This window comes from Crinia signifera, chromosome 8 (assembly GCF_055691185.1).
Source record: "Crinia signifera chromosome 8, ASM5569118v1, whole genome shotgun sequence".
In the NCBI taxonomy this organism is placed as follows: domain Eukaryota; kingdom Metazoa; phylum Chordata; class Amphibia; order Anura; family Myobatrachidae; genus Crinia; species Crinia signifera.
The window spans coordinates 178397819-178421124 of record NC_139224.1 but is presented as its reverse complement, the minus strand read 5'-3'; the positions used below and the strand labels follow the sequence as shown (position 1 = coordinate 178421124).

Here is a 23306-nt window from a genome sequence, read left to right as displayed (position 1 = left end):
GAGATGGGGATGTGCTGCTGTCAGTGAGATGGGGATGTGTTGCTGTCAGAGAGGTGGGGTGGGTGTGCTGCTGTCAGTGAGATGGGGGTGTTCTGCAGTGAGAGTGAAATGGGGATGTGCTGCAGTGAGAGTGAGATGGGGATGTGCTGCTGTCAGTGAGATGGGGATGTGCTGCTGTCAGTGAGATGGGGATGTGTTGCTGTCAGAGAGGCGGGGTGGGTGTGCTGCTGTCAGTGAGATGGGGGTGTTCTGCAGTGAGAGTGAAATGGGGATGTGCTGCAGTGAGAGTGAGATGGGGATGTGCTGCTGTCAGTGAGATGGGGATGTGCTGCTGTCAGTGAGATGGGGATGTGTTGCTGTCAGAGAGGCGGGGTGGGTGTGCTGCTGTCAGTGAGATGGGGGTGTTCTGCAGTGAGAGTGAAATGGGGATGTGCTGCAGTGAGAGTGAGATGGGGATGTGCTGCTGTCAGTGAGATGGGGATGTGCTGCTGTCAGTGAGATGGGGATGTGTTGCTGTCAGAGAGGCGGGGTGGGTGTGCTGCTGTCAGTGAGATGGGGGTGTTCTGCAGTGAGAGTGAAATGGGGATGTGCTGCAGTGAGAGTGAGATGGGGATGTGCTGCTGTCAGTGAGATGGGGATGTGCTGCTGTCAGTGAGATGGGGATGTGTTGCTGTCAGAGAGGCGGGGTGGGTGTGCTGCTGTCAGTGAGATGGGGGTGTTCTGCAGTGAGAGTGAAATGGGGATGTGCTGCAGTGAGAGTGAGATGGGGATGTGCTGCTGTCAGTGAGATGGGGATGTGCTGCTGTCAGTGAGATGGGGATGTGTTGCTGTCAGAGAGGCGGGGTGGGTGTGCTGCTGTCAGTGAGATGGGGGTGTTCTGCAGTGAGAGTGAAATGGGGATTTGCTGCAGTGAGAGTGATGGGGATGTTTTGCTATTAGTGAGGCGGGGGTGTGCTGCTGTCAGTGAGGCGGGATGTGTTGCTGTCAGAGAGACGGAGAGGGTGTGCTGCTGTCAGTGAGATGGGGATGTGCTGCTGTCAGTGAGATGGGGATGTGCTGCTGTCAGTGAGATGGGGATGTGCTGCTGTCAGTGAGATGGGGATGTGCTGCTGTCAGTGAGGCGGGATGTGTTGCTGTAAGAGAGGCGGGGTGGGTGTGCTGCTGTCAGTGAGATGGGAATGTGTTACTGTCAGTGAGGCAGTGCGGATGTGTTGCTGTCAATAAGATGGGGGTGTGCTGCTGTAAGTGAGGCGGGATGTGTTGCTGTCAGAGAGGCGGGGTGGGTGTGCTGCTGTCAGTGAGATGGGGGTGTTCTGCAGTGAGAGTGAAATGGGGATTTGCTGCAGTGAGAGTGATGGGGATGTTTTGCTATTAGTGAGGCGGGGGTGTGCTGCTGTCAGTGAGGCGGGATGTGTTGCTGTCAGAGAGACGGAGAGGGTGTGCTGCTGTCAGTGAGATGGGGATGTGCTGCTGTCAGTGAGATGGGGATGTGCTGCTGTCAGTGAGATGGGGATGTGCTGCTGTCAGTGAGATGGGGATGTGCTGCTGTCAGTGAGATGGGGATGTGCTGCTGTCAGTGAGGCGGGATGTGTTGCTGTAAGAGAGGCGGGGTGGGTGTGCTGCTGTCAGTGAGATGGGAATGTGTTACTGTCAGTGAGGCAGTGCGGATGTGTTGCTGTCAATGAGATGGGGGTGTGCTGCTGTAAGTGAGGCAGGACAGGTGTGTTGCTGTCAGTGAGTTGGGGATGTGCTGCTGTCAGTGAGGCGGGGCGGGTGTGTTGCTGTCAATGAGATGGGGGTGTGCTGCTGTAAGTGAGGCAGGACAGGTGTGTTGCTGTCAGTGAGTTGGGGATGTGCTGCTGTCAGTGAGGCGGGGCGGGTGTGTTGCTGTCAATGAGATGGGGGTGTGCTGCTGTAAGTGAGGCAGGACAGGTGTGTTGCTGTCAGTGAGTTGGGGATGTGCTGCTGTCAGTGAGGGGGGGGCGGTGTGCTGCTGTCAGTGAGATGGAGATGTGCTGCAGTGTGGCTCTGTAAAGCGCTGCGGAATCTGTGTGCGCTATATAAGAAACTGTTAATAAATAAATAAATAAATATTCCAAAAATTGCCTATTCACTGGTTAATGCAAACAATGTGCATATTACCCAGCCTGCAGCCAATAACACTGGAGAGGACACACACACACACAGTGACGTGGGTCTCAGTATCTGCCTTTAGGACAAAGCTGCTAAATCCTCTCCAGGACCAGGCATTACCTGATAGTGTTGTCCAGATCACAGGCCTCTAGGTCAGCCCTACAGTATGTTACAGTATAGTCATGTACCAAGCTAGTAATAAGAAATAACTGAATCTCTGCCCCCCCCCCCCCCCCTAGGGACCTCAAGGACCACGAGGAGACCCCGGGCCACCGGTAAGTGACATATACTATATAACAAGATGAATCTATTATGATAACACAGCAGTGACTTCTTTGCTAATGCTTCCCACGGGTATCTCTCTATGTAAGCTGCCCCCTTTACACGTTGTCCCTGTGGGCTACTAACTGCGCCAAAGGCAGGAAGACTTTGGGAGATGATAGCAGATGTGGAGGTGGTTGCTATGGGTTACAGCACCTTAGGTTACATCCTTACCCCGCCATAGATAAGGATTGTAGCCAGGGACAGGTAACCTGCAAGGGGGGGGGGGGGGGGGGGGGGGGCGGCATACTGCGTGTTCAGCTTCCCCTCCGACCCCTCTTTATTAAGAAATAAAATACATTTACTTGGATCCAGCAGTTTTCCCTGGGCATTTCTACTGTAATTCAGTGCTGTGCCATGCATATGCCTGCGCCTCAGTGTATACGGGGGCACATGCCTGCGCCTCAGTGTATACGGGGGCACATGCCTGCGCCTCCGTGTATACGGGGGCACATGCCTGCGCCTCAGTGTATACGGGGGCACATGCCTGCGCCTCAGTGTATACGGGGGCACATGCCTGCGCCTCCGTGTATACGGGGGCACATGCCTGCGCCTCAGTGTATACGGGGGCACATGCCTGCGCCTCAGTGTATACGGGGGCACATGCCTGCGCCTCAGTGTATACGGGGGCACATGCCTGCGCCTCAGTGTATACGGGGGCACATGCCTGCGCCTCCGTGTATACGGGGGCACATGCCTGCGCCTCCGTGTATACGGGGGCACATGCCTGCGCCTCAGTGTATACGGGGGCACATGCCTGCGCCTCAGTGTATACGGGGGCACATGCCTGCGCCTCCGTGTATACGGGGGCACATGCCTGCGCCTCAGTGTATACGGGGGCACATGCCTGCGCCTCAGTGTATACGGGGGCACATGCCTGCGCCTCAGTGTATACGGGGGCACATGCCTGCGCCTCAGTGTATACGGGGGCACATGCCTGCGCCTCAGTGTATACGGGGGCACAAGCCTGCGCCTCAGTGTATACGGGGGCACATGCCTGCGCCTCAGTGTATACGGGGGCACATATCTGAGCCTCAGTGTATACGGGGGCACATGCCTGCGCCTCAGTGTATACGGGGGCACATGCCTGCGCCTCAGTGTATACGGGGGCACATGCCTGCGCCTCAGTGTATACGGGGGCACAAGCCTGCACCTCAGTGTATACGGGGGCACATGCCTGCGCCTCAGTGTATACGGGGGCACAAGCCAGCGCCTCAGTGTATACGGGGGCACATGCCTGCGCCTCAGTGTATACGGGGGCACAAGCCTGCGCCTCAGTGTATACGGGGGCACATGCCTGCGCCTCAGTGTATACGGGGGCACATGCCTGCGCCTCAGTGTATACGGGGGCACATGCCTGCGCCTCAGTGTATACGGGGGCACATGCCTGCGCCTCAGTGTATACGGGGGCACATGCCTGCGCCTCAGTGTATACGGGGGCACAAGCCTGCGCCTCAGTGTATACGGGGGCACATGCCTGCGCCTCAGTGTATACGGGGGCACATGCCAGCGCCTCAGTGTATACGGGGGCACATGCCTGCGCCTCAGTGTATACGGGGGCACATGCCTGCGCCTCAGTGTATACGGGGGCACATGCCTGCGCCTCAGTGTATACGGGGGCACATGCCTGCGCCTCAGTGTATACGGGGGCACATGCCTGCGCCTCAGTGTATACGGGGGCACATGCCTGCGCCTCAGTGTATACGGGGGCACATGCCTGCGCCTCAGTGTATACGGGGGCACATGCCTGCGCCTCAGTGTATACGGGGGCACATGCCTGCGCCTCAGTGTATACGGGGGCACATGCCTGCGCCTCAGTGTATACGGGGGCACATGCCTGCGCCTCAGTGTATACGGGGGCACATGCCTGCGCCTCAGTGTATACGGGGGCACATGCCTGCGCCTCAGTGTATACGGGGGCATATGCCTGCGCCTCAGTGTATACGGGGGCACATGCCTGCGCCTCAGTGTATACGGGGGCACATGCCTGCGCCTCAGTGTATACGGGGGCACATGCCTGCGCCTCAGTGTATACGGGGGCACATGCCTGCGCCTCAGTGTATACAGGGGCATATACCTGCAACTCAGTGTATACAGGGGCAGTTAGGGGCATATACCTGCACCTCAGTGTGTACAGGGGCATATACCTGCGCCTCAGTGTATACAGGGGCATATACCTGCGCCTCAGTGTATACAGGGGCACATACCTGCGCCTCAGTGTATACAGGGGCACATATCTGAGCCTCAGTGTATACAGGGGCATATACCTGCGCCTCAGTGTATACAGGGGCACATACCTGCGCCTCAGTGTATACAGGGGCATATACCTGCGCCTCAGTGTATACAGGGGCACATACCTGCACCTCAGTGTATACAGGGGCATATACCTGCAACTCAGTGTATACAGGGGCAGGTAGGGGCATATACCTGCACCTCAGTGTATACGGGGGCAGGTAGGGGCATATACCTGCGCCTCAGTGTATACGGAGGCAGGTAGGGGCATATACCTGCGCCTCAGTGTATACGGGGCAGGTAGGGGCATATACCTGCGCCTCAGTGTATACGGGGGCAGGTAGGGGCATATACCTTCACCTCAGTGTATACGGGGGCAGGTAGGGGCATATACCTGCGCCTCAGTGTATACGGGGGCAGGTAGGGGCATATACCTGCGCCTCAGTGTATATGGGGGCAGGTAGGGGCATATACCTTCACCTCAGTGTATACGGGGGCAGGTAGGGGCATATACCTGCACCTCAGTGTATACGGGGGCAGGTAGGGGCATATACCTGCACCTCAGTGTATACGGAGGCAGGTAGGGGCATATACCTGCGCCTCAGTGTATACGGGGCAGGTAGGGGCATATACCTGCGCCTCAGTGTATACGGGGGCAGGTAGGGGCATATACCTTCACCTCAGTGTATACGGGGGCAGGTAGGGGCATATACCTGCACCTCAGTGTATACGGGGGCAGGTAGGGGCATATACCTGCGCCTCAGTGTATACGGGGGCAGGTAGGGGCATATACCTGCGCCTCAGTGTATACGGGGGCAGGTAGGGGCATATACCTGCACCTCAGTGTATACGGGGGCAGGTAGGGGCATGCTCTGATCTACACTGTGCAAGTGTTCATGCTTCAGAAATATCAAACGTTTAATTGTTTTATTTCTTTACAGGGTCCACCGGGCATGCCGGGCCGAACGGTAAGGCTACAGTCACCTGCATAATGCCCAATTCTAACATGTGATGTATGAATATAAAATAAACTGCCCCCCCCCCCCCCATTACAACTTATACCTTCTCCCCCTCTGGGTGCCGGAGGGGATCTCGACAGTCATTTACCCGACGTCGGGATCCCGACTGTTAAAACACCGACAGATGGGTTCCCGACAGCCGCCGGCTATTTACCCCTATAGAGGGAGAAAAGAATAAGTGGCGAGCATAGCAAGCCACCGTGGCAAGAACAGCAAGCCCGAAAGGGGCTTTGTTGCGCTCGCCATGCTGTCTGAGTCCGGCCAGTCGGAATACCGACGTCGGGCTAGAGACTTTCGGGATCCCAACTGTCGGAACCCTATACCACACCCACCCCCTCTGAGGCACAGCCTTTTCCTGACACCCCCATTAAATGCTACACTTAAAGCAATGGTACCCCAAAATAGGCATGAACCCACAGCCGTGGGCCTCTCCGAATCACGGAGAGCTGGACCAGGACAATAATAATAATAACTTAGGATAAAGGACAGCTTGCCCTCAGAAAAGAAAGATAAGGAACCAGGCTCCACAGGAGCACTTACGTGACAGGACCGAACCCTCCGGCAGCACAGGATGATAACGTGCACGCCAGGGGTGGCTTGGCAGGGCTGGATGGAATTTCGCTGACCAAGACGAAACTGGAACAGGAGTGGATAGTGACTGCACCAAGACGGGACCAAGAACAGACCAAGACAGGACTGGATGCACAGCAGCCAGATGACAGCTGGACAATGACTGGACCACAACTGAACCAGGACAGGACCGGATCAGGATGGGACAAAACAGACAGGACAAGACAAATCCAGACCAGGACAGGAGTGCAGTCAAGACAAGCTGCAGGGAGCAATGACCTGACAGGTGACCAGCAGGAAGCCCAAAGACTGCAGCTCTCAGCAACAGGAAATTGCAAACAGGAAACTAGAAGCTAATCACTGGCTCTGCATTGCTGGGGAGAATGCCTCGAGAAGGGCTCAGGTGATTAGCACACCTGTGACATATCCAGTCAACTTGCCAGCAGGAATAACAAGCTCATTATCTATCAGCCTTGTGAATAAATCAAGTTTCCAGAAGATTTGAGCTGCAATGGCACAGACTGACCACCGGAGGTCAACAGAGAGTCAAATGCCAAATACAAACTGAACAGCAGCCTTTCCCCACCTCCCCTGTTACAGCTTAAACCATCACCCCCTCTGAGGCACAGCCTTTCCCTGCCACTGCCCAATCACAGCTTATACCCTCACCCACTCAGAGGCACAGCTTTTCACTGCCTCCCCCATTACAATACCCTCACCCACTCTGAGGCACTGTCACTGTCACACCTGCAACGTCGGCCCGGATATAGATGTATATGTGTATATATAGATATGCATATAGATATATATTTGTGTGTATATGTATGTATGTATGTAAGGTAAAATATCCTTTAATGCACTGATGCTAATTTATAGAAATGGTGTTTGTGTGCCTTCCTTCTGGACTGTTTTGTATTCATCTGAAGTGCACCTAACTGGGCTGTTACAAGAATTCGAGTGCCAGCATATTGCGGCCGGCTACACTCTGGGCGGTATTCAATTAGGCTGATTCGCCAGGTTTTTATGGCGATTTTGTGCTGTAAGGCGAATTTCTGACTAAAACGGTGAATCACCCTATTCAATGACCAGATGGCGAATACATTTCAAGGTTTTTTTCGCCATGATTCACCGAGTAGCAATCGCTATCTTTTTATGGTGAAGTGGAATGTGAACTTTTAAAATAAAGTGTTTTGTTTTTTACATTTGGTGTCAAAAAATCTGGAATTTTATTCTGAGGAGGGGCATGCTATTTTTATTCATGTGCTGTAAGCACATGAATATATATTTAATTTTAAAAAATATATATATATTTTTTTTTTTACACAGGCCAGCAGTAGGCCGGAGCCGAGCCGCTCATTAGATATTCATATATTCACTTCACCCGATCATTACATACTGTATTCATGATCGGGTGTAGTGAATATACGCGGTCCCCTGCTGGCACCCCCGGGGGGGGCAGCCTGTGCTGCCTGGCACCCGGGGAGCCCACCTCCCCCCCACAAACGTTCTGGGGCAGGCAGGGAGACTTCCATCTCCCTGCCTGCCACCGTCCTCAGGCTCCCTGCAGCGAGCCCCTGACTCGTTGAATAACGGAGCCGACGAGGCTCCGGAACGCAGCGAGCAGTGGCGAATGTGCAGGGAATCCTAAACAGGATTCGCTGCACGTCGCCGGTATTCACATTGAATACCGCCCTATGTGTGTGTGTATGTATGTATGTGTGTGTATATGTTTGTGTGTGTATATATATATATATATATATATATACATATACATACACATGCACACAATGAGTGGCCAAATTATTATGACCACTTGACACTTATACGCAGATTGGCCATAACAAGTTGTTGCCGCTATAGCTATAAAGCGCGAATGCAGGACAAGTGAAGCATCAATTGCACTGTGTTGCTTACGAAGAAATGGGCAAAAAAACATGATTTAACTGAGATTGAACGCAGGATGATTCTAGGCGCTCGAACCGCCAGAACCAGTATCAGCAAACCGGCGAAATGTTCGAGAGCAGCAATTATTAATTTTACAGAGAGTGTACTACCAAGCCAAAAACCTGGTCTCAATATCAGTGTGACCAGACGCCTGCCCTTACGCTCTGGCTATGCCCTTCGGGCTCACAGATGGCGGTTCTTGCTCTCAGGGGACCTGGCCAATAGGGGATTCCCTGTTACAGTCAGCAACCGCCTGTTACTGACTCCTCCCACTACGCAGTGGGCGGGGATATTGCCTGGGACCACAGATACCTCCTCAGGCTCAAACGCTGGCACCTGAGTACTACCTGGAGGAGCGTGTGCGTCGACACGCTGCTGACACCCCCCGACTGGTGTTGGTTGGTTCCCCACTGGTCACGGACCAGACCTCTGCTTCGGTAGCTGGCAGAGAGGAACTGGGAGGACGCTGGATGCTTGTACCCAGAACAGCCAGGGAACGTAATTAGTGCAGTTATTTTGTTGGTCGCAAGATGAAAGCAGTCGTCTTGGGAAATAGATGGTTTATTTGCTCAAATATAAGCTCTTAAAAAGAGCCCTCCTAGATCCCAAGGAGGCACTGCATACAGATGTTACAGCATTCAAGTCAGGCAGAAGTACAACTTTACACAGGGCAGCCGCCCTCTTTTTATGCTACTCCAATGCACATTACCACAGGGGTAAGCCCACCCTGTGGTCTTCAACCAATCAGCTTAAGTGCCTGAGACGTGCATGCGCTGGGCACATGCACTCTCTGCATTGTTCTAGATGGACAGAGGGGAGTGGTTACTCTGAGTCACAGCCCACCTGGGGGGCCAGGTACCACCCAGGTGCCGGTCTGTCTGGCTAGGGGGAAGGTTTCCCTCCAAAACCTACTTCCAGGAGCCTGCCAGGGGACCAGCTGAACACCTCTAGCCCAGGCGTGAGCTCCAGAGATGGGAAGCCCTGATCCCCTGCCCGGGTCTCCTGCCCACTGACGGAGAGCCCCATGGAGCTCCAGGGAACCACTCAGCTTGTTAGAAAGCTGATGTTCCCTGCTACTTTCCCTGAGGCTCCCAGCTTGGAGGTTGTCTGGGAAAGCATTCCGTTTTTGGGGTAAAAACTGGGGTGGGGGACCCAGCAGCCAACAGAGGACTCTGAATTCCCCTGGGACACAGAAGTTACAGTAAGTGCACTTTTCCTTTAAAATACATTTAGAGCACACGTGTTACTCTCCAAAAGCCAAACAACACGTTTTAAATACATTGTACACTTTATACATTGTCTTACACAGGCTTCATCCCCCTGCAGCACTGAAGCATGGGACATGTAGTCCCAGCTCAGTGCCTGCACATATAATTTACAATATGTGTTTTTTACTTTGTTATTGTCATCAGTGCTGGGCTCCTTACTAACACCTTTACACAGGAACTACAGACACAAATCCTGATACCTGCTGTGCAGTGTCATTCCCCAGACATTAGCAAAAGGACTGTTTAGCATCTCATTTCCTCTTCACAAAGACAAGCCCAAGCCTATCATCGAGGTAGGCTTGGGCAAAGTCTTGACACCCCTCCAGTAGGTCATTCACTGTTCACTGGAATGTGGCAGGGGCATTCTTCATCCCAAAAGGCATGGTAGTCCACTCAAAGATTCCTATTGGTGTGATGAAGGCAGCACGCTCCTGGGCTTCTTTGGTAAGTGGTATTTGCCAGTAACCCTTGCTTAAGTCCAGCGTTGAAACAAACCTGGCCCCTCCAATCCGTCTAGTAACTCATAAACACGGGGCATAGGGTAAGCATCAGTTGTGGTTACTTCATTCAATTTGTGATAGTCCACACAAAACCGTGTAGTCCCATCTTTCTTGGGAACCAACAAGACCCCAGCAGCCCATGGGCTTTTAGATGGTACGATGACCCCCAAAGCTAGCATCTCCTCGATCTCAGTCTTTACCTGCCTCATAACATCTGGCGTCATTCGGTAAGCGGCTTGTCGGATGGGCTTAATGTTCCCAGTGTCCACATGGTGAGCGGTTAGGTGAGTTCGACCGGGTTGACAAGAAAACTGGTCTTTTTCATCTTCTAAGATCCTCTGCATCTCTTGCTGCTGGGCCGCTTTCAATTGTTTTCCCACCTGGACTGATTCCACACCTTTCCTCTGTTTAGCAGCTCCCAAAAGGTCAGGTAACGGATCAGTTTCAGGAGTCTCCATCGGAGGGCAGCACACTACCATGGTCGCTACTTGACGATCTCTATAAGCTTTCAGTCGATTTATATGGAAGGTGCGTAGGTATTTTCCTCCCTTATCTAGGGAGACCACATAATTGACCGGTTCTGTGCGTCTTACCACGGTGTAGGGTCCATCCCAGGTGGCCTGCAGTTTGTTTCTTCGCACTGGGATAAGCACCATGACCTTTTGCCCAGGATATAACTCCCGGTCTTGAGCATGGGCATCGTACCATTCCCTTTGCTTTTCTTGTGATTCCCGGAGATGCTCTTCAGTTAACTGAAGCAGTCTTCTCATCCGTGTTCGCATGTTCTCTACATACTGCAAAATGGGCTGCTGGCATTCTTGAAAAGATCCCTCCCAACTCTCTTTGACCAGGTCTAGAGGCCCCCATACTTTCCGACCGTACAAGAGTTCAAATGGGGAATATCCGGTAGATGCCTGTGGTACTTCCCGATAAGCGAATAGAAGTTGTTCTCCGCTCTTGGGATTCTTGCAGCAGTGACTCTCCATTGAGGACAATTGGCTATATATTCATCAGCCCATTCCGCAGCTTGCTCAGGTGTATCGGGCTTCCTGTCCACGACCCACTCCCGTACCTCTGGTGCCATCTTAACCATTAGTTGTTCCACCACGATTAAGTTGATGATCTGCTCCGCAGTGGAGGCCTGCCTCCCTTCAAGCCATTTCCCACAGTTTTGCCGTAGCTGACTAGTAAACTCCTGGTGGGAAGCAGTCCCACTTTTATTCAGTGTTCTGAATTGGAGACGATAAGATTCTGCAGTGATCTGGAACTTAGCTAGCAATGCCTTCTTTATACTGGCGTAGACTTTACACTCTTGGGGAGTTAGGGCCCGATAGGCTTCCAAAGCCCTACCAGTGAGACTTGGCCCCAAGTACTTTGTCCATTCAGCTGGCTCTATTCCGTGCACATCCATGAGATTCTCATAGATCCGGAGGTGAGTGTCAATGTCTGTTTCATTCTCCCGGAACATCCTTAAATCCCAAGTGTCGCTTCTTTTGGCCAGAACTTTGGGGTGGCTCTGGAGTTCCACCGCCAGTAGGAATTTATACCCCAAGTATTGCTTGGATTACCCCAGCTCTCCTGTGGGGTCGCACCGTCACCAAGTGCCCCCAGCCAGCTCTGTAATGCAGCAGGAGTAACAGTGGATACCACTGCCTGTCGGCATCTCTTCATCATCACTCAGGTGGTTGGGATCCTCTGGGTGCACCTGATCCAACTCCAACAACCTCAGCACCAGTGTCTCCCGGGTCTCAGTACCATCATAAGTAATACCTTTCATCCTGCAAAATCTGTGCTGTACGGTAAAACTTATCCTACTCTCTCATTGTGTTCCCCCCTTGATTGCTGACCACAACTTCTGGCTGACGCTCCATCCTGATATTCTGCAGTGTTACTGTTGCTTCTATCCAGTACCTTGTAATCTCTGCAGAAACTGTGATATCCCTCCGCTGCCGCCAAATGTGAGGGTACCGGGTGACCTGGGTACCCTGGGGTTCAGGGATCACACAGCAGAGCGGGTAACAATGAAAACAAGTTGTACTTTATTCGGATCCGATACGATTTGCCGGCGGTCGGGATCCCGGCGGTCGGAATCCCGACACTAGAATCCCGACCGCCGAAATCCCGACAAGGGGGGGGACATGGATCGCCCCCCCTTGCGGGCTCGCTGCGCTCGCCACGCAGCGGGCCCGGTGCCTCGCTACGCTCGGCACGCTATTTTATTCTCCCTCTATGGGTGTCGTGGACACCCACAGAGGGAGAAAGTTTCGGGATTTCGGCGGTCGGGATTCCAGTGTCGGGATTCCGACCGCCGGCAAATTAACTGCATCCCCTTTATTCAGGGAGACCAAGAAATCCAGTAACCAGCATCAGCAGCATCAGGATTATACTAACAAAGTCCACTCACAGTTCAGCAAAGTCTCATCAAGCTGCTATACAATGGGCGGTATTCAATGAGAATACCTGCGAGGTGCAGCGAATCCTTTTTAGGATTCGCTGCACATTCGCCACGTTCCGGAGCCGGCGGGCTCCGGTATTCAACGTGTCAGGGGCTCGCTGCCCGACTGGCGAATATGAGCTCCTGCGGCGATTGCCGCAGGGAGCCTGAGGAAAGGTGCCAGGCAGAGAGATGGTAGTCTCTCTGCCTGCCCCAGAACTTTGTGGGGGGTAGGTGGGCTCCCCGGGTGCCAGGCAGCACAGGCTGCCCCCCGGGGGTGCCAGCAGGGGAGCGTATATTCACTACACACAATAATAATATTTTTTTTTTAATTAAATATATATTCATGTGCTTACAGCACATGAATAAAAATAGCATGCCCCTCCTCAGAATAAAATTCCTGATTTTTTGACACCAAATGTAAAAAACAAAACACTTTATTTTAAAAGTTCACATTCCACTTCACCATAAAAAGATAGCGATTGCTACTCGGTGAATCATGGTGAAAAAAACCTTGAAATGTATTCGCCATGTGGTCATTGAATAGGGTGATTCACCGTTTTAGTCAGAAATTCGCCAAACAGCACAAATTCGCCATAAAAACATGGCGAATCAGGCTCATTGAATACCGCCCAATGTATCAGTGTATCTCCTATAGTCCTGAGCAGCACTGGCAGCTGTAGCAGAGCACACAGAATGGCTATTCACTGATTACACAGAGAGGGGACAGCACCCCAACCTCCAGTGACTATAGCTGTGCATCTCACCTCACACAGTCACCTCTTCTTCCACTTCCTCTCTCCCACAATCCACCTTTGCTGGTTCTTTCCATTTTTTCCTTGCTGATTGGTGGACCATGCTGTCAATCTTTTCAAAGGGGAAGGAAGAAGGCTTTTCTAAAAGGATCACTTCCTTACTGTCTGCTTTTGAAAGGCTTCCTGTTTGTGAACTCTGCAGACTGAGGGCTTTAATTTAAGAATACAAAACTTGGGCCCAGGGTAACTCATTTCTAAAATGCCGGCGGGCCCTATCCTTTGCTTTCTCACAGTGGTACTGTACCCTAATACGTCATGTAAAAAGATGCTGATAATGTACCCCAATACTTCATGTAATAAGATGGTGGTACTGTACCCTAATACGTCATGTAATAAGATGGTGATACTGTACCCCAATACTTCATGTAATAAGATGGTGGTACTGTATCCTAGTACGTCATGTAATAAGATGGTAATACTGTACCCTAGTACGTCATGTAATAAGATGGTGGTACTGTACCCTAGTACGTCATGTAATAACATGGTGATACTGTACCCCAATACTTCATGTAATAACATGGTGGTACTGTACCCCAATACGTCATGTAATAAGATGGTAATACTGTACCCCAATACTTCATGTAATAACATGGTGGTACTGTACCCCAATACTTCATGTAATAAGATGGTGGTACTGTACCCCAATACTTCATGTAATAAGATGGTGGTACTGTACCCCAATACTTCATGTAATAACATGGTGATACTGTACCCCAATACTTCATGTAATAACATGGTGGTACTGTACCCCAATACGTCATGTAATAAGATGGTAATACTGTACCCCAATACTTTATTTATAACATGGTGGTACTGTACCCCAATACGTCATGTAATAAGATGGTGGTACTGTACCCCAATACTTCATGTAATAAGATGGTGGTACTGTACCCCAATACTTCATGGAATAAGATGGTGGTACTGTACCCCAATACTTCATGTAATAATATGGTGGCAACAATACTAAGATCTTTGATTCTTTGTCCAACATGACTGTAATAATGTTTCCCTCACCGTAATACGCCGGCATGCTGGGAGGGTCTAAGCGCAGAGACAGTGATATTGCACAGCTGAGTGCTTCCTTTATGAGCACATTTTCTACATATAGTTCTTATATTGTATTATTGCTTTCCTGTTTTATAACCTAGAAAATGCTGGACATGAACTCTGCCATCCAGGCACTGATGGAATCGCACGCAGCCTTGCGGATGGAGGTAAGACCTGAGGCAACGTGAGAAAAGGCGCCAGTAGGTTGTATAAGAAGGCAGCTGGTCCCCCTGGAGCACTATCCCTGTCGCTGTTATGTGCACACTGGAAGCCTCACAGAGCTTGTGCAGGATTGCACTTAGATAAGCCATCATGACGATGGGGGGAAATTACATTTTATATATTTTAAAATTTGCCACATCCAGCTTTGCACCTTCTAGCAGAGTGTTTGTTGGATTTACAGCAAGTCTTAAATGCTTCTGCTAATGCCTCCGAAGAGTGGGAAAAAATACCCAGGCCCAAGCCCACAGGGATCTTTCCTCAGCTCCGCATGGTCCCAAGCTCCAAAGGGTTCTCATCTCAGGTCTGGGTGGTCCTAAGCCCACACGGGTCTCTCCTCAGCTCTGGGTTCTCCTAAGCCCTACAGAGTCCTCTAATCAGCTCTGCGTGGTTCCAAGCACCAAAGGGTTTTCACCTCAGCTATGTTTGGTCCCAAGCAAAAAAGAGTTATCACATCAGCTCTGGGTGGTCCCAAGCTCCTCAGTAGTTGCTCTGTGTGGTCCCAAGCAAAAAAAGTTATCACATCAGATCTGGGTGGTCCCAGGCCCCACAGGGGTCTCTTCTCAGTTCCAGGAGGTCCCAATCCCAAAGGGTTTGTGCCTCAGCTCTGGGTGATCCCAAGCCCCACAGGGTTCTCTCCTCAGCTCTGCATGTTCCTAAGCCCCACAGGGTTCTCACCTCTGCTCTGGGTAGTCCCAAGCCCCACAGGAGTCTCACCTCAGGTCTGGCTGGTCTCAAGCACAAAATGCTCTTTCCTCAGCTTCGGGTGGTCCCAAACCTTAAAAGGGTTCTCAGGTCTGGTTTGTCCCAAGCCCACATTGGGCTTTCCTCAGCTCTGGGTGGTCCCAAGCCCACAGGGATCTCTCCGTTCTTAGCTCTGCATGGTCCCAAGCCCCACAGGAATCTCCCCTCAGCTCTGCATGGTCCCAAGCCCCAAAGAATTTAGGTGGTCCCTAGCCCCACAGTGGTCTTTTCTCAGCTCTGCATGGTCTCAAGCTCCACGGGATTTGCATGCGTGGTCTCAAGTCCCAAAGGGTTCTCCACTCTGGGTGATCCCAAGCCCCAAAGGGGTCTCACCTCTGGTCTGGGTGGTTGCAAGACCCACAGAAGTCTCTTAGCTCCGCATGGTCTCAAGCCCCACAGGGGTCTCTGCTTAGCTCTTGGTGGTCCCAAGCACATACATGGAATCAGCAGTGATAGCATTGTGTTGGTTGCTATAGTCAATAGCACATTTGCCATAGAATGTCAAAAAGCATGATTTTATTTTATTTTTTATATACATTCCAAAAATGTTTTATAAATTTACATTTTTCTTTTCTTTTCTCCCCCATCTCTCCACATCTGGGACTGGATTGTGCATGTACATTTCTTTCTCATGTTTTGTATCCCTGTTTCCGATTCGCTCTTACAACGCTTCCCTCGTTGTTGCTGCATGACCACTATTGATCACGTGTTCCTAACACGCAGAGCTATCAGAACACTGAAGTAACAATACTAGACTTTAGCGCAGAGATCTTTAAAACTCTTCACTACCTGGCGGATGTAATGCACAGTATAAAGAACCCACCCGGAACCCAGGACAACCCAGCCCGCATTTGTCGTGACCTGATCAACTGTGAACGGAAAGTGACAGACGGTACGTATACAAGCAGCACTGCTATCACACATCTACACCAGTAATGTATATATATATATATATATATATATATATATATTCATGACTGATCCTCCTGAAGCTGGGGTGCTCACAGCACCCACACATAGCATCCTGCCACCCTCACCCCACATTACACAGATGGCATCAGATCCCTTTTCTATGCTGCTGAGCTGTGGTTGGTGTCAGCAGGGGACACACCGTCACATTGTGTATTCTGTCTTCCAGGAAAATACTGGATTGATCCAAATCTTGGATGCCCGTCAGATGCCATAGAAGTGTTTTGCAATTTTACAGCTGGGGGGCAGACGTGCCTATCACCCACCTCTGTGACAAAGGTACCAGATAGACACATTGTGTAACCCATTCCCGCATGTAAATTGCAGTGAGAGACAACCTGATGGTTACACACCTATAACTGAGGCTGGATGTATGAGGTATATCACGCTGCACGGTGTACTGAGGCAGTATGTATGAGGTGTATCACGCTGCATGGTGTACTGAGGCTGGATGTATGAGGTATATCACGCTGCACGGTGTACTGAGGCTGGATGTATGAGGTATATCACGCTGCATGGTGTACTGAGGCTGGATGTATGAGGTATATCACGCTGCACGTGTACTGAGGCTGGGTGTATGAGGTATCTCACGCTGCACGGTGTACTGAGGCTGGATGTATGAGGTGTATCACGCTGCACGGTGTACTGAGGCTGGATGTATGAGGTGTATCACGCTGCATGGTGTACTGAGGCTGGGTGTATGAGGTATCTCACGCTGCACGGTGTACTGAGGCTGGATGTATGAGGTATATCACGCTGCACGGTGTACTGAGGCTGGATGTATGAGGTATATCACGCTGCACGTTGTACTGATGCTGGATGTATGAGGTATATCACGCTGCACGTTGTACTGATGCTGGATGTATGAGGTATATCACGCTGCATGGTGTACTGAGGCTGGATGTATGAGGTATATCACGCTGCACGGTGTACTGAGGCTGGATGTATGAGGTATATCACGCTGCACGGTGTACTGAGGCTGGATGTATGAGGTATATCACGCTGCATGGTGTACTGAGGCTGGGTGTATGAGGTATCTCACGCTGCACGGTGTACTGAGGCTGGATGTATGAGGTATATCACGCTGCACGGTGTACTGAGGCTGGATGTATGAGGTATATCACGCTGCATGGTGTACTGAGGCTGGATGTATGAGGTATATCATGCTGCATGGTGTACTGTGGCTGGATGTATGAGGTATATCACACTGCATGGTGTACTGAGGCTGGATGTATGAGGTATATCACGCTGCACGGTGTACTGAGGCTGGATGTATGAGGTATCTCACGCTGCACGGTGTACTGAGGCTGGATGTATGAGGTATCTCACGCTGCACGGTGTACTGAGGCTGGATGTATGAGGTATATCACGTTGCACGGTGTACTGAGGCTGGATGTATGAGGTATATCACGCTGCACGGTGTACTGAGGCTGGATGTATGAGGTATATCACGCTGCACGGTGTACTGAGGCTGGATGTATGAGGTATATCATGCTGCATGGTGTACTGAGGCTGGATGTATGAGCTATATCACGTTGCACGGTGTACTGAGGCTGGATGTATGAGGTATATCACGCTGCACGGTGTACTGAGGCTGGATGTATGAGGTATATCACGCTGCACGGTGTACTGAGGCTGGATGTATGAGGTATATCACGCTGCATGGTGTACTGAGGCTGGATGTATGAGGTATATCATGCTGCACGGTGTACTGAGGCTGGATGTATGAGGTATATCACGCTGCACGGTGTACTGAGGCCGGATGTATGAGGTATATCACGCTGCATGGTGTACTGAGGCTGGATGTATGAGGTATATCACGCTGCATGGTGTACTGAGGCTGGATGTATGAGGTATATCACGCTGCATGGTGTACTGAGGCTGGATGTATGAGGTATATCACGCTGCATGGTGTACTGAGGCTGGATGTATGAGGTATATCACGCTGCATGGTGTACTGAGGCTGGATGTATGAGGTATATCACGCTGCACGGTGTACTGAGGCTGGATGTATGAGGTATATCACGCTGCACGGTGTACTGAGGCTGAGTGTATGAGGTATATCACGCTGCACGGTGTACTGAGGCTGGATGTATGAGGTATATCATGCTGCATGGTGTACTGTGGCTTGATGTATGAGGTATATCACGCTGCATGGTGTACTGAGGCTGGATGTATGAGGTATATCATGCTGCATGGTGTACTGTGGCTTGATGTATGAGGTATATCACGCTGCATGGTGTACTGAGATTTTATATCAATGTTAAAACAATACAATTAGTAATAATAAATGTATTAGTATTGAAATTATTATATCATTTCCAAATACTGAATCTTTATGCAGTTTAGTATATGTGGACTAATGTGAGAGAACGGCCCTATGCGCTGCCTCTCTGTCTCCCTCTGTGATAATACTCACTGAACACTGCAATGAAGAGAACATTATTATCTTTCTTATTAGTAATAAAATGGGTACTTGTGTATTATCCGGGCGCCCATCGCATCGCATACCACTAACTAAGTTTTGCGATGGGACCCGATTTGAGGGTTTCCAGGGCAGACTATACAATTTTAATATCGCATCGCATGCCTGATTCCTATGTTAAATGCACCCACAGACCCGATTTTTGTACACCCACCCTGATGGGTGATGACTATGTGAAATGCCCCCCCATTGTTAACGCCACCCCAGTATCAATGCCAAACCGTAGCGTGGTGAGCGGCGGCGGTACGCATCCTCCGACCTTTTCATACCCCACTATCCACGTCGGCGCGGAGTTGATTTTATACAATGTGGCGAGCGTAGCAAGCCACCAAGCCCGAAGCATGGTGAGCGGTGGCGGTACGCGTCCTCCGACCTTTTCATACCCCCACTATCCACGTCAGCGTGGAGTTGATTTTATACAATGTGGCGAGTGCAGCGTGCCACCGAGCCCGAAGCATGGTGAGCGGTGGCGGTACGCGTCCTCCGACCTTTTCATACCCCCACTATCCTCGTTGGCGTGGAGTTGATTTTATACAATGTGGCATGCGCAGCGAGCCACCAAGCCCGAAGCGTGGCGAGCGCAGCATTCCCTGCGAGGGGCCGTGGAATAAATGTGAAATAATCCGCGTCTGCTCACCACACTATCTAAAGTCAACTCCACGCCAACGTGGATAGTGGGGGTATGAAAAGGTCGGAGGACGCATACCGCCGTCGCTCGCCACGCTTCGGGTTGGCATTGAAACTGGGGTGGCATTTCATATAGTAATTACCCATCAGGGTGGCTGTACAATAAAAAATCGGGTCTGGGGGTGCATTTAACATAGGAATCTGGCATCAGGGTGCCTGTACAATTAATAATCGGGTCGTATCGCATCGCATGCGACGCGACCGATTTTTGGTTGTACAATGCCCTACGATGGAAATCTTGGGCGCCCAGATAATACACAAGTACCATAAAATGCTTTCTGGCCTCGTCCTGCACCTGTCACTCAGTGGTAGTTAGTGTTATATATGACCCTGACACAGCCTGATGTATATTCCCTGGCTGGGGTCGCTGACTGATGTGTTACTGAGAGTACTAACGTTCCATCCCTTCTCCGGGTACAAGCTGGACTTCGGCGTGGGCAAGGTGCAGATGAACTTTCTCCACCTGCTGAGTTCAGAGGCCGTTCATACCATCACCATCCACTGCCGTAACACGCCAGTCCTGGGGGCGCAGATGGGCAGAGTGGCGCCACTCACCTTCACTGGATGGAACGGACACAAGTTTGAAGGAAAAAAATTACTTGAAAGAAATGTGCTCCTAGACGGTTGCAAGGTGAGTGCGGGATTTTATACGGCACAGCGTCTGGTACCGCGGTAACTAGTAGGTAACACCATAATGCACTGTAGGTGGGCAACTTAGAGAGAGTTAGGTGTGGGAGGAGCGTGTCCTAGCTTAGTGCTACATTGCAGTGTGAGATTAACAATACCCAGCATATGTGGGCGACATAGAGCTAGTAACTGAGCCCTGGGTAACACCATGCTGTACTGCACGGGGCAGATGCAACATGCAGATAGGTGTGGGAGGGGCGTGTCCTAGCTTAGTGCTACATTACAGTGTGAGAATAACACTACCCAGCATATGTGGGCGACATACAGCCAGTAACTGAGCCCTGGGTAACACCATGCTGCACTGAATGGGGCAGATGCAAAGTGCAGATAGGTGTGGGAGGGACATGTCCTAGCTCAGAGCTACATTGCAGTGTGAGAATAACACAGCCAGTAAAGTGCAGATAGGTGTGGGAGGGACATGTCCTAGCTCAGAGCTACAGTGCAGTGTAAGAATAACACAGCCAGTAACTGAGCCCTGGGTTACACCATGCTGTACTGCATGGGGCAGATGCAAAGTGCAGATAGGTGTGGGAGGGGGCATGTCCTAGCTTAGAGCTACATTGCAGTGTGAGAATAACACAACCAGTAATACCCCATTCACACCAACCAAATTTCCTGGGTTGGGCCCAGGAACAACCCACGACAAGCGCTGGTAAGGTTCCCGGGCCAAAATTCTGGCAAAAATTGCCGGTATTTCAACCCTGCTATGGAGCAGGGTTGTTCCTGGATTCAACCCGGGGATCTGGCCAGTGTGAAAGGGCTGGGGGATACTTACCCGCGTTGCCGGTCCTCGGTGTGCTGTCAGGTCAAGGATCCACACAGGCGGCGGGCGCAAATGACAGGACAGCGGCGCATGAAGATGACGCAGCTCTCCGGCGCCCTCACCGGCCATCTGACCGGTCATCTGCGCCCGCCGCCTGTGTGGCTCTCCGGCCTGCACCGAAGACCAGCAACCGGGGTGAGTACTCTGCTGCCATACCGCCGCCTGCCCGTCTCCTTCACTCACCAGAAAATGCAGGGACTTTGCTGGTGTGAAAGGGGCCAACCTGGGAATGGCCCGGCATGATCCTTGGGCCATATCCCTGCATTTTCTGGTGTGAAAGGGGTATAACTGAGCCCTGGGTAACACCATGCTGTACTGGCATATGTTTCCTCCTACTCTCTCCCTCCATTTTTTTGTTTCTCCTCCTCTAACTTCCTCCTTCTCTTTTTCTCCTTTTTTTCCGACTTCTCTTGTCCTTCTTCCTCCACCCCTCCTCTCTTTTCCTCCTCTGTCTCTTCCTTCTCTCATGGTCTCTCCTCCTTCTCTTTCATCTTTTGTCTTCCTCCTCCTTCTCTCTTCCTCCTTCTCTTTTTCTCCTCCTCTGTCTTCTTCTCTCTCTTCCGCCTTCTCTCTCTTCCGCCTTCTCTCTCTTCCGCCTTCTCTCTCTTCCTCCTTCTCTCTCTTCCTCCTTCTCTCTCTTCCGCCTTCTCTCTCTTCCGCCTTCTCTCTCTTCCGCCTTCTCTCTCTTCCGCCTTCTCTCTCTTCCGCCTTCTCTCTCTTCCGCCTTCTCTCTCTTCCTCCTTCTCTCTCTCCCTCCTCCTCTCTCTTCCTCCTTCTCTCTCTCTCCTCACCGCCTTCTCTCTCTACCTCTTTTTCTCTCTTCCTCCTCGGTCTTCCTCTTCTCTCTTCCTGCTCTACTGTCATCATCTTCTCTCTTCCTTTTCTCTCTCTCCCCGAGGCTCATGCTATAGTGATATAAACGCTCTTGTTGTTGCAGATACAGGACGGCAGCTGGCACAAGACACAGTTCCGGTTTTCCACACAAGAAACAAACCGACTTCCAGTCATTGACATTTCCAAGTTCTCACCTCCGGAGAAAGGGCAGCACTATATGGAGAATGGCCCGGTGTGCTTCCTCTGAGACCGTCTGGACGACTGGGGGCTGCTGCAAAGTTCAAGTCTCTTGAATGAAATAGCGTTATAATAGGAAGGTAGCAGTGTGGGAACTGCGTCACTAACGCAAAACAATGTACCGGCGACATTGTACAGAAGCCGGAAGACACTTCCTCCTAAGAAGGACATTTTGCATTTATGAGGAATACAAGGACTTCCATATTGATAGAGTATTTAATTTTTTATCAGCTTATTTTGGTTATGAATAAATCTATATCTGTTCATGGACAAATGAGAAGCGCTGTACGAATCGCCTTCCCAGAGGCCGCCAGCCTGTGACGGAGAAGTACTGGTTACTACTCTGAGCGTGCAATAATGTGCCAGATCCGCACGTCCTGCCAGAGCACAGGGAGGATGCCCGAAGGTGCACATATACCTCTTGTTGCTGGTGCCATACCTCTTCTACGTTGCCTGGTGCTCTTCCTAAACCAAGGTGCTAGCAGCCATAGCCAAACTGTCCTGTGTGTACTGGCTGCATCACCCCTACCCCCCCCCCCCCCCCCCCATCATCTCCTACTTGTAATTGTTCAGTTTCATTATCCATTTATTTATGTGATGGGATTGATCCGGTGTCGGGACAGTCATATGTAGCGCAGTGTATATTGTGCGTAGGCCTGTTTGGGATGTACTTTATTTGCTCCCCTGACATCCGGTGGCGTCCGTCATGCTGTTATAGTGTGTATATATTTCGTAACATTTACTGAAATTTTAATACAGCGGATATTTTAAAATGCTGATGTTAAGTTATAATAATTGTAATCGTTTCAGAAGTTTAGCGGATGTGTTGTGTGACAATAATAGGTGCTGTGCTATTTTTATTTAATTCAAAATTATCAAATTGTTTCAGTTTTTAAAGAAATATTTTGTACAATGAGTGTTGCGGACCGACGCCAATGCCGGATTCTATTGTATTTCTTTCTTTTTCTGTATTTTTAATCTTTCATCATAAAAATAAAATGTGTTTCCCCCAATAAATGATGCTGTACGTGATCAGGACTGGATCTCCACACTATGGGCCTTATTTTGGTTCATTCTTTCTGACAAAATCCTTCTTAGATGGACAAAACCATGTGCACTGCAGGGGGGGCAGATGTAACATGTGCAGAGTGTGAGGATACGGGGTTCCTCAATCACTCAGACACCGAGCAGATGAAACCAAAATATGGTTTCTTTTTATCACAGCACACACAGGTAGACAAACACAGGAACAAGAGGCAAATGTAGCCTAGAAACATCCGGGTAGCAAAGTCCTTGTAGCATCACAGTCCAAATAACGAAACTATCACTTATTCCACA

The 23306-nt window shown here is 50.7% G+C and overlaps 1 protein-coding gene across 2 annotated transcripts in view; it reads left to right on the top strand.

Moving 5' to 3' along the window:
- Nucleotides 1-22985, top strand: part of COL24A1 (collagen type XXIV alpha 1 chain) — a 395453-nt gene extending 372468 nt beyond the window's left edge. For both annotated transcript variants that reach the window (XM_083157902.1, XM_083157901.1), the window contains 7 exons: nt 2373-2408; nt 5628-5654; nt 14385-14450; nt 15970-16138; nt 16385-16494; nt 19809-20018; nt 21835-22985. In XM_083157902.1, coding sequence (XP_083014028.1) covers nt 2373-2408; nt 5628-5654; nt 14385-14450; nt 15970-16138; nt 16385-16494; nt 19809-20018; nt 21835-21978 — 762 coding nt within the window. In that variant the 3' untranslated portion in view covers nt 21979-22985. The remainder of the gene's footprint in view (nt 1-2372; nt 2409-5627; nt 5655-14384; nt 14451-15969; nt 16139-16384; nt 16495-19808; nt 20019-21834) is intronic.
- The last annotated feature ends 321 nt before the right edge of the window (nt 22986-23306 follow it).